Source organism: Rhinopithecus bieti, unplaced genomic scaffold (genome assembly GCF_001698545.2).
Source record: "Rhinopithecus bieti isolate Rb0 unplaced genomic scaffold, ASM169854v2 scaffold_641, whole genome shotgun sequence".
Classification (NCBI taxonomy): Eukaryota; Metazoa; Chordata; class Mammalia; order Primates; family Cercopithecidae; genus Rhinopithecus; species Rhinopithecus bieti.
Window position 1 is genome coordinate 5,035,090 of NW_016803417.1, and position 12,464 is coordinate 5,047,553.

Consider the following 12,464-nt stretch of genomic DNA (forward strand, 5'->3'; position numbering starts at 1 on the left):
TAATTTCAAAACTACGTATACTTAGGTGATGATATCATATAGCTGTCCCACACATTTGAATGGAGTGAGTAATTTTATTTATTTTTTAAGTTCAGATCGAGGGCATCTCCCCCACCCGCTTATTGAAAACAATCATGACAATCCCAACCACATCTACATTTTAGAAAACTATTTACCCTTCCTCCGGTAAAGAGGGCTGCAAAGTCCTACATTCCTTTGGAGTGAACACCACATCCAAGTCGTCATCAGTGAAGTCCCCGAGCTCCTGGGCAAGCTGCACATCCAAACTGTTCAGGTGTGTCATCAGAAGTCCTTCAAAGTCCACCGGCTCCACAGGGTCATAAAACTGAGGCTGGAGGGGCAGGGAAAAGGAAAAGGAGGTTCTCACCAGGTTTTCTGGTAAAAGCACAAAGGCAATAGTAGATGTTTGCCTTGCCTTCCTTTGACTTAGTAAGTACTTTGCTCCTGGCATAAAACACAGCGACTCTTTGGAGGAGCTGTCAAACACAGAAGTAGTGACATGGAAAAAAATGCAGCACAGAAAGTCAAGTCATAACACAGTGAATAATTAAAATCACACCCCAAGGCAAAATTTTTCTTTCCTTAATTGCAACTTGATGAGGAATCCTGAGGAGATCCAAAATGAGATCACAAAGCTTCGCTGAATTTTTATAATTTCTCCTGCAAAAGCTCTCCAAGGCCATGTTGTGTTTACCCAAATACAGTGAAGTAGGGAATGGAGACAATTTTCCAGAAATCCAGGCAAACTCAACACTCCTTGGCTGAGTATTTAGGCACAGTGTTTCTTTTGGCCTAAGTTACGCTATACATTGGTTCTCGAAAGCACGTCATATATAATCATAGCCGACAGCAAACACCAAGTGTTTTGGTGGCTGAAACAATCCAAGGCAGTGATTTCTAAATGTCACTGGGTTGACTGGTGCTGGTCTGGAAGAAATTTCCACTGGACTGCAGCTATGCAGGCAAACTCAGGGCAATCTACTGAGTTTTCATATGGCTAAATTTACTCACTTTGAAAGAAGTGTTCTTTGCTCTTCAATTTTACCTTCCACAGTTGGAGAGAGGGGGAATAAAAGACATAATAGAAATTGATGGTAATTATAAAAAATTCTTATAGTTGATAAAATTAAAAGTTGGCAACCTTTGTCAGTCCTCAATTAAAATATATTTTCTTTTCTGTGAAATCCAAAGACTTAGGAATGACCGCCCTAAGAAAGTAAAAGAATCACTTAGATCAAGTAGATTTGTATCACAATAATAGCAGCTCTACGAAGTGTTCATTTATGGCTGAGTCTTTGGAGTCATCAGCCCAAGGTGAGGCTGGGGGGCGGGGAAGTTGAACTGTTTTTCTCTATGTCTACCCTCCAGTGGACCAACAAAACAAACATCTTGGATTCTTTACTTGCACTGCCTTGATGGGAGACAAGGGCAGATCCAAAGGAAGTACTAACGAAACCGGTTTTTCATCCCTTTGAAACCATATACCAATAAGGGCTTCAAGTTGGAGGGGAGAGACAAAGTGCTGCTGAAGAGGCAAGAGGAAATCAGATCAGAGAATGGAGATGTGGCATGCCCCATCCCCTCCCCACTCTTGCTGTCCCTGATGATGGAGGAGACATGAGTGACGTAAGTTAGGGAGTGAGGATGAAGCCACAAATTAGGCAAAATATGCCCTATTTCCTGTCTGGGATTTTTTTTTTTAACTTTTAGGTTTGGGGGTACATGTGAAGGTTTGTTACATAGCTAAACTCATGTCATAGGGGTTTGTTGTACAATTATTTTATCAGCCAGGTATTAAGCCCAGGACCGGATAATTATCTTTTCTGCTCCTCTCCCTCTTTGCACCCTTCTTCACCCTCAAGTAGACCCCAGTGTCTGTTGTTCTCTTCTTTGTTTTGGTAAGTGCTCATCATTTAGCTCTCAGTTATAAGTGAGAACATGCAGTTATTTGGTTTTCTATTTCTGCATTAGTTTGCTAAGGATAATAGCCTCCAGCTCCATCCATGTTCCCGTAAAAGACATGATCTCCTTATTTTTATGGCTGCATAGTATTCCAAGGTGTGTATGTACCACATTTTCTGCATCCAATCTGTCATTGATGGGCATGTAGGTTGATTCCATGACTTTGCTATTGTGAATAGTGTTGCAATGAACATTCAAGTGCATGTGTCTTTATGGTAGAATGATTTACATTCCTCTGGGTATATACCGAGTAATGAGATTGCTTACTTACATTATCCTATGCCATGGCAAAGGAGGGCAGAAAAGAAGGTGACAGGACAACCTCAGTAGCTGAGAGCAAAGCATTCCCCTCACTTCCTAGGGTTTCCAGGTGCTATGAGAAGGGACAGAGTCAGTTCCCTTGGCTCTGACTGGGGACCTGAATGTCAGCTGAAGAGACGACTATAGTCCTTACAAGGGTGCCTCTCAAAATGAAACAACAGGGACCAGGAGGGGCTAAAGGAGCCAGAGATCAGCCTGTGCAGGAGCCAGATGAGACTGAGTTTGCATTAGGACACTGGTGAACTCTGCCAGAGGAAACAACAGACACCATCTATGCACAAGACAAATGCATCTGCCAGTCTGCCACAGACACCTCCACAGGAACAACCCCACAGGATGAAGAGGACTCTCCCAGCCCACCCAACCACTACATGGAATACAGAGTTTGGAGTCAGGATTGAATGACTTCTATACGAAATAATGAAACTGCATTTTTTTCCAATCCCAACCTCATTACTATAAAGTTTATACCCATTTAAGTAATAATTATTGAGCATTACAATGTGCAAAGCAATTGGACTAGGATTGTCTCATACAACCCTCACTATAACCCTGTGAGGTCTGCATTCTTACTGCAAGTTGAGTTCAACTGGTGTTTCAGAATTTTGAATTTTTCGTATCATGTCATATTTACATATATATAACGAGATATCTAGGGGATGGAACCCAACTCTAAACATTAAATTCATTTATGTTTCATAGACACCTTATACACACAGCCTGAAGGTAATTTTATACAGTATCTTTAATAATTTTGTGCCTGAAGAATTCTATTCAGTCATAACAAAGAATGAAATCATGTCTCTTGCAGCAACATGGATGGAACTGGAGGTATTAAGTAAAAAAACTCAGAAACAGAAAGACAGATATCACATGTTTTCATTTAGAAGTGGGAGCTAAATAATGTGTACACATGGACATAGAATGCTAGACATGAAAGGCTTGGAGAAGTGGGAAGGTGGGAGGGGGTGAGGGATGATAGATTACTTAATAAATACAATGGATGCTATTTGGATGATGGAGACACTAAAAGCCCAGACTTTACCACTTGCAGTATATTCATGTAGCAAAACTGCACTTGTACCACTTAAACTTATACGAATAAAAGAAAGTATTGTGTGTATGAAACAGTGTTTTAACTGTATTTTGACTGTGTCCCGTCACGTGAGGTCAGGTATGGAATTTTCCACTTATGGCATCATGGAGGCACACAAAAAGTTTCAGATTTTGGAGCATTTTGCATTTTGCATTTTCAGATTAGGGATGCTCAGCCTGTATCCTCATTTTACAGGTGAGGAAAGTGAGGCTAGAGATTTAATAATTTTCCCATGATTACACAGCTAGGGACTGGCCCATCTGGAATTCAAACCGAGGCAGGCTCATGTTCTTAACCACTGTAATTTTGATTGTTTTCTTTTGCAGACCTTTCAACAAATCTGTATATTTTGAAATAATCAAAACACCAGGCAATAGTAAGTGTGTTTGGAAGTGAGTCAAATAATATATTTACCATGACCCACACATTCCACTCTGGCCTTCTCATAAGATTGGCTGCTCAGAGTAATAATAGTAAGTAAATAAAAGTGATAATAAATGTAAACTTATTGTGAAGAATATCAATTACTCAAGGAGAGGCAATGGGAATATACACTTCAAAATTATACTGAAGCATAGTTTGAAGCAAGATGACATGAGCCGTAAAACTAGTGAGTAGAAGCGTCATGGAGATATGACATTTGTGTGCAATCATCAGTGAGAAAAAATTTCACTTCCTGTCAGAGAATAATACTTGTCATGTTGGACAGGCATGGTGGCTCACGCCTACAGCCCTAGCACTTTGGGAGGCCAACACAAGAGGATTGCTTGAACCAGGAGTTTGAGACCAGCCTGGGCCAAAAAGCAAGACTCTGTCTTTACAGAAAAATTTTTTTTTTGAAGTTAGATGGTCGGGGTGATGTACCACCTATACCTCTGGCTACTCCAAAGGCTGAATTGGGAGAAACATGTGAGCCCAGGAGTTTGAGGCTGCAGTGAGCTATGATCATACCACTGCACTCCAGGCTGGGTGACAGAGGGAGACCCTGACTCTAGAAAACCAAAAAAAAAAAAAAAAAAAAAAAAAACCCCTCAAACTTGTCATGTCCCTGAAATTCAAAGCCACAAATGATGAAAAACCGGGTTGATAATGGCCCCTGTTTTCTACAGGAGAGACTATCCAGGGAGAAAAGGATGGCTGATTTCCTCACTCAGCAATGATGTGTGGAGCATCTACTGGGTGGGGCATACTGAGCCCGAGGTGGCCACTGGGGATACAGAGGAGCACAGGCAGCTGTTCTCATGGAACTGCACTCCAATAAACCATGAGGTGGTGAAATGTGCAACTTTCTCACACATAAATAATGCCATTATTTAGGGGGGGATTTGATAAAGAACATATATCATCATTGAGCACTGTGTGGCAATGTGCCAAGGCAACATGCCCAGTTGATGATAAAGTCATAAACTCTTGAGGTCCGAATCTATTCCAGTACTCAAGAGCTGGTAAGCACAAACAGTAATGACAGCATTATTGAGTATGGTTCTAGCATTACACCCAAGTTGACATTTAATAATTTGTTTCCCCTACTCCTTCTACACTGAAACTAAAGTGGGAGGAAATTGGTCATTTCAAATGTCGTGTAAACTAGTCTTGCCCTCGGCAAGTGGGTGCAGACCCTAACTACTGTTAACTAGGCCTCCTAGCAGTTGTTCCTCTTGCAAATTCAAATAATAACCAGGAACCAAAAAAGATTTCTGTTCTCTAAACTATCAGGAGTCTTAATCTCAAGAGTAGGCTTTACTATGAGGCAATCAACACACACACACACACACACACACACACAGACACAGACACACACACAAACATATATACATACATCTAGTGGTAAGCCAAAGAAGGAAACAAACATTGGAGAGAGTTGCAGTGGCACTGCATTTCACTAGGGATGAAGTTTGGAAACAGGGTGGGGTAGGGAATGAGGAATTTCCTAAGATCAGTTCAAGGCAAGACTTGGGTCCCTGGAAGCTTAAAACCCAAACATGAAAATTAACTGTTTTGTTTTCTCTGCTGTTGTGCTGTATGTGGTCTCCTAGTCAGTGGAGACCAAAGACTACTTTAAATGAAGATCAAAGTAATTTCAAGAAGGTCACCTTTACATCATGATTTTTCACACTATGTATATCATCTGTTGTATGTAATAACATAACAGAAAATCAAAAATTAAAAACCAAAACAACTTTTTTTGTGTGTGTGACAGAGTCTCACTCTGTTGCTGGAGTGCCATGGCGGGATAGTGGCTCACCACAAGCTCCGCCTCCTGGGTTCAAGAAATTCTTGTGCCTCAGCCTCCTGAATAGCTGGGATTACAGGCATGCGCCACCATGCCTGACTAATTAGTGTAATTTTAGTGGAGACGGGGTTCTACCACATTGGCCAGGCTGGTCTCAAACTCCTGGCCTCAAGCAATCCACTCACCTTGGCCTCCCAAAGTATTGGGATTACAGGCATGAACCACCGTGCCCAACCCCCTTTGAAAAATAAGACAAAAATACTTAAGACTGCAAATGCAAATGTTCCTAAACCAGCTTTACCTTTTGTGATGGTTTCATGATGTGTCAACTTGGCTAGGCTGAATGACATTTCCTTGAATTCCCTTTCCAGTATGTTTTCAGACAGGGTAAGCTACAAGAGAGTTCTCCTGTAAGAGCTGGAGGACAGAAGGGAGACTGCAGCCATTTTGTAGCATATACACACCTTTTTCCATTTACACAATCAGTCATTTAGGTGCTTCTGTGAAGAGAATATTGCCAATGTAATTAAAGTCCCTAAACAGGTGACTTTAAGTTAATCAAAGGAGAGATTACCCTGGGTGGGCCTGACTTAGCCAGTTGGAAGCCTTTTCTAAGAAGGTAGAAGCTCTGGCAGTTCAGACTGCAGGCTTCAGCTTGTGCCCAAGGGGGCTCAGTCTGTTTGGAATATGTCCTTCCTATCTCCCCTGTGGACTTTTGAGCTTAGTAGGCTAAGCCAATACCTTCATACACATCCATATGGATTTCCTACAGGTTCTGTTGCTCTAATTGAACCTGACTGATATACCTCCTTTCATTCATTCAACACATACTGCTGGGGTCCTACAGCAATCAGACACTAGGCAACCAATTGTCTCAGGGTGTCCCAGTCTTTGAAAGTCTCATGTACTGAGAAAATTCTCAGTCCCAGGCAAATTGTGACAGTTGGTTACTCTACCTTACAGATACCACTTTTACTAGGTTTTCCTCCTACTATGCAGTGCCCCGGAGTTCAATTCTAAATCTCTTCTCAAGCTGCATTTAATCTCAAATGATCTCATCCACTCCCATGGCTTTGAATATATATTTTTAAAAATTACAAGTTTATATTTGCAGCCTCAACTTCTGCCATAAATTCCAGGTTGACTTTTCCAATTACACCTCAACATCACTACTTGGTACTTTAACAGACCTCTCAAACACAATGAGTTCAAAATTAACTCTTAACCTTCCTGGCAATCTGCTCTTCCCATACCTTCCATACCTCCACACCTCTGCAAGTGGCAATTCCAGTCCACCAGTTGCCCAGGTGGAAAACATTAAAGTCAATGTTGCTTCTTCTCTTTCTCTTACACTCTACATATCATCCATCAGAAAATCCTATCCACTTTGCTTCTGAAATACATCCAGAATCCAAACACTTCTCACCTCTCCTGCCACCATCCTAGTCCAAAGCACCGCCATTGCTTTCCTGAGTTACCCGTGACATCTTCCTAACTGCCTTCCCTCGTCCAGTCTATTTTCCACACCGCAGCCAGAGTGATCCTCATAAAAAGTCAGATGGTTCCACGCCTAATCTTAATGTTCATAGCAGCTTCCTGTCTTAGAGTGGAAGCCAATGTTCTACAGTGTCTGAGGCCTGTGACCCAGTCCTGCTTTCTCTATGACTGTATTTCCTAGTGCCCACTCTGTTCAGGCCTCATTCTGCTTCCTTGCTGTTTCTGAAGCATGTCACATATTGAAGTCTTGGGGACTTTGCACTTACTGTTCCTTCTGACTGGAATATTTTTCCTTCAGATATTTGTCAAGTTCATTCAGAACTCTGCCCAAGTGTTTCCTTTCCAGATAGAGGCCTTCACAGATGACCCAATCTAAAAGCATCTCTTCTGGGTCACCATTTCATTCTTGAAAGCCCTCAATACTCCCTGATACAATCAACATTTACTATTTGTCTGTGTCTGTCCCTCATTCTGAAAGGCAAACTCTATGAGGATAGGCCCTCTATTGTATTCACTATTGTATCTTCAATCTCACTGCTGTGCCAGCAGTTCCTGACACAGAGACCCAATACATATTTCTCAAATGAATGAATAAGCTCTCCACTATCTTTAAACGAAGCTGAAGGCAGTAAAGTTCTTCTAGCTTCTGTGATATCAAAGCTGTATACTTTATGGACTAAACACTTCCCTGCTTCCACCAACAACAATCTTCCACTGATGCCACTGAGAGGGAGATGCTGACATGCCACCATGGGCATCACTCTAGTTTCACCAAGGCTGAGTTGATTCCTCTACTGCACAATGACAACAAAGAAATGCCTGCTCTGTGTGCAGAATGCCTGCCACTCTTTTGTTTTATCTTCCATTGTGAATTTGCATGAAAACTATCTTGAGATCTTCATTTTCCATCATGCCCCTTCCAGTGCAACCAATGAAACCTAATAATAGCCCAACTCCTTGAAAGATGAAGTACAAAAGAACAATGGAATCAGAAGAATAAAAGAGGACCATATTTATCAGGCAATTAAACATTTAAGTCATCCTGAGCTGTAAAAGAAAAAAGGTTGTTTTATTGCACAGAAGTCTATACACATAACAAAAATGAATGCCTTCTAAGCTATGAGACTTTTTTTTTCAATAAATGTTACAAATACAAACATGCCATGTAACCATGGTGTTTGGTACATATCCAGGATGTGGCTTTTTACATCCTTTTCTTCAGTCAGAGCCATTATGGTCCAGCTAATTCATTCCATTTTACTTCAAAACTTTCCTATTCTCACTTTTAAAATAGGATTTTCCCTCCATAAAATATGTAACTTAAGGTTATTAACCACTTATACAATGTCTCAAATCCTCCTTACTTCCTTAGGGCATAGATCCTAACTCTTTCTTTTCTTGTCCCCTCCCCTCCCCTCCTCTCCTTTTCTCTGAGACAGGGTCTCCTAACTCTTATCTTGTATGTTACTCTTCTTCTGTATGTTTTCTCTTCTCTTCTCTTCTCCTCTCTTCTTCTCTCCACTCTTCTCTTCTCCTCTCTTCTCCCCTCACCTCCTCCCATCTCCTCTCTTCCTGTCTCCTCTCCTCTCGTCTCCTCTCCTCTCCTCTCTTCTTTCCCTTTCTCTTCTCCTCTCTTCTCTTTTCTTTTCTGAGACAGGGTCTTGCTCTGTTGCCCAGGCTGGAGTACTGTGGCTCAATCATGGCTCACTGCAGCCTTGAACTCCTGAGTTCAGGTGATCCTTCTGCCTCAGCCTCCCAAGTAGTTGGGACTAAAGGCATGTGCCACCATGTCTGGCTAATTTCTTTTTTTAAACTTTTTTGTAGAGATGAGGTCTCACTATGTTGCCTAGGCTGGCCTCGAACTCTTGGCTTCAAGCTATCCTCCTGCCTCTGCCTCCCAAATTGTTGGGATTACATGCAGTCCTGAGCCATTGTGCCTGGCTTCTACTTTGAACAACCAGAAAACAGGCCAGGTATAATGACTCATGCCTGTAATCCCAGCACTTTGGGAGGCCAAGGCAGGCAGATCGCTGAAGCTCAGGAGTTCAAGACCAGCCTGGGCAACATGGCGAAACTCCATCTCTACAAAAAAAAAAAAATGCAAAAATTAGCCAGGTGCAATGGTGTGCTTGTGGTCCCAGTTACTTGGGAGGCTGAGGCAGGAGGATCACTTGAGCCTGGGAGGCAGAGGTTGTAGTAAGCCAAGATCTCACCACTGCACTCCAGCCTGGGCGACAGAGCAAGGCCCTGTCTCTAAATAAATAAATAAATAAATAAATAGAAAAATAGTATTTTACAGTTTCATTTCAACAGAAGTACTAATTATAGACTTGTTGGCCTAAATAGGCAGCTGGCATCAGAGGGTTTCTGGTTAATCCATTCACACAGCTGTGGCAACAGAGAATGCCAAAGTCAATGAGTGAGTCTACACACAGGGTTATTTACTAGCCACAGCTGCCTTCTAGCCCTGGTAACAAAGGATTTTGGTAGGAGTATCAAACAGACCTGGGACAAGTTTATCATCCCGTCTAGAAAACCAACTTCAAATGATGGATCCACTTCACACTAAAAAATGCAAAATTCAAAAATATTTTATCTTCTTCGAAAACGTTTATACACACATCATCAGACCTGACATTTACAGTTTTTAAAAACCCCAATAAAACAAAAGAAAATCAACATGAAACATACACCCTTCCTCTCATCTGATTTATCAGATTGATGACAGAAGCCACTGTATTTTCTAAGGATATATCTGCAAGGTTAGTAAGTGGTCTTTGCTTACTACACCCTCTGAAATTCAAAGCGCACAGGAAAAAAGAAGTGTTACCTGTCTTTATATTTTTCCCCCTACTTCGAATACTTCTACCTTTAAAGTTCTTTAAATGGGCCGAGCATAGTGGCTCAAGCCTGTAATCCCAGCGCTTTGGGAGGCCGAGCTGGGCGGATTACCTGAGGTCAGAAGTTCGAGACCAGCCTGGCCAACATGGCGAAACCCTGTCTCTACTAAAAATACAAAAATTAGCCAGGCATGGTGGGGGTACCTGTAATCCCAGCTACTCAGGATGCTAAGTCAGGAGAATCACTTGAACCCAGGAAGCAGAGGTTGCAGAAAGCCGAGATCACGTCTCTGCACTCCAGCCTGGGTGACAGAGGGAGATTCCATTTCAAAATAAAAATAAATATAGGCCAGGCATGGTGGCTCACGCCTGTAATCCAAGCACTTTGGGAGGCCAAGGCAGGTGGATCACTTGAGGTCAGGAGTTCAAGACCAGCCTGGCTAACAATGGTGAAACCCTCTCTACTAAAAATACAAAAATTAGCCAGTTGTGGTGGCACACGCCTGTATTCCCAGCTACTAGGAAGGCTGAGGCGGGAGAGTAGCTTGAACCTGGGAGGCAGGTGTTGCAGTGAGCCAAGATCGCACCACTGCACTCCAGCTTGGGTGACAGAGCGAGACTCCATCTCAAAAAATACATAAAAAATTAAATAAATAAATAACAAAGTTCTGTAAATGATTTTCAACCCGAGCTTCAAGTTAAAGTCCCCAGGGAACTTTAAAATACTGATGCTTGGTTCCCGCCCCCAGGAATTCTCATTGAATTGTCTCTAGATAATTTTAATGTCCAGTCAGGGCTGAGAACCCTTACTCTAAGTCTCCTCAGCCTTCTCAATCAAGCCTTTGCCTCCTATTACATCATGTATCCTTTTCTCTTCTAAACACCTGCCACTTGTGAAGTCAGTATAGATACTATATATTACCTGTTCTCCCAAATGAATCATAAAGCCCTTTGAAGCTGAAGTCACCTTTTATTCACATCTTCTTTTAATCTCCCACAGTGTCTCCACAGTGCCAAATCATAAGAGAGCAATATTAGCCAATATATACAAAGGACCTATTATATAATTCTATATTCCCTAGTAGGGACAGCATTATTATGCCAATTTACAAATGAAGAAACTGAAGTCTTCAGAGAGATTAAGTGGCTTGTCACAAATTACATGACTAACAAATGACACCTGTACTTCATCCCAGATTCATCTGACTCCAAGCTCTTCACTCTTGCAAAACAGCAGCAACAACAAAGACGTGTAATTGATTAGGTTCTAAATAACTTGACTTCAATTAAATGCTTTTAAAAATTAAATAACCATTTGTATCAGCAAGTGGGCCACTGAAATGGTGGTTGTAAAAGTAAAGGTAAGAGAAACGAAGGTCAGAACGCACTTGGTCTTATTTTTCAACTAGCCAAAATAATGCACTGAAAACCTACGGTTTCTCATTTTAAGGAAAGTTTTCTAAAACAGCTTTAAGTTGAGAGGCTTTAGATGATAAACTACTCCTTTGCCTTCCTAGAAATGAATCTTACCAATACGTTCCATTATCTTTCCATGAAAAGAAATATTTTTTTTAAAGGTAAAAGGAAATCACCGTGTAAGTTGATGATTTCTTTTGGGGAACCTTCATTCGGGACGATGACTCAAGGGGAAGAACAGCCACTTCATTCTGACATTACAGCACTATACCACGTAAACATTACAGAGATGGGATTTCCTAAGCAGACTATTCATCTAAAAAAAAAAAAAAAAGAATTCAATCCTCTGGGCTTCCACATGCCTCCATTCTCCAGGTAGAAGGAACAAGGGCTATATACTGAAGTTGAAGTCGAGAGATGGGAAAAGAGATTCAGAAAAGTAAAGCGGAATAACTGGGAGTAATATATTTTAAAGGATATTCACATGCAAATAGAACCAAGACTAAATGATGATAGGTAGGAACATGTGATTCTTGCATAATTTAACAATTTTACTTATTGTTGCTAGTTTCTTGATATCTTCTCTTAGAAAATGGACAGCTAAGCCACATGTTAACTTCACTACCCAGCTAATGTAGTAATTCATCAAAATTCACTTTCATCAAAACTTACTGAGGAGGCAGCAAACTACCAAATGAATGCTTACAAATATTAACCATTATTTTCCTTTGTAACTTTACATAAAATAATTTATCCTGAAAAAAAAATTTAAGGCTGCAGCATTAAAGTAAAAGCTGGTGGCCGGGCACATGCTTGTAATCCCAGCACTTTGGGAGGCCTAAGCGGGCAGATCACCTGAGGTCGGGAGTTCGAGACCAGCCTGAGCAACATGGAGAAAGCCCATCTCTACTAAAAACACAAAATTAGCCAGGTGTGATGATGCATGCCTATAATCCCAGCTACTCGGGAGGCTGAGGCAGGAGAATTGCTTGAACTGGGAGGCAGAGGTTGTGGTGAGCCGAGATGGCGCCATTGCACTCCAGCCTGGGCAACAAGAGCTAAACGCTGTCTCAAAAAA

At 41.4% G+C, this 12,464-nt stretch overlaps 1 protein-coding gene across 5 annotated transcripts in view; it reads right to left on the bottom strand.

Annotated features, from left to right (window-relative positions):
* Nucleotides 1-12,464, bottom strand: part of DOCK8 (dedicator of cytokinesis 8) — a 249,155-nt gene that overhangs the window by 179,335 nt on the left and 57,356 nt on the right. For all 5 annotated transcript variants that reach the window (XM_017883739.1, XM_017883759.1, XM_017883744.1 and 2 more), the window contains one exon: nucleotides 177-352. In XM_017883739.1, coding sequence (XP_017739228.1) covers nucleotides 177-352 — 176 coding nt within the window. The remainder of the gene's footprint in view (nucleotides 1-176; nucleotides 353-12,464) is intronic.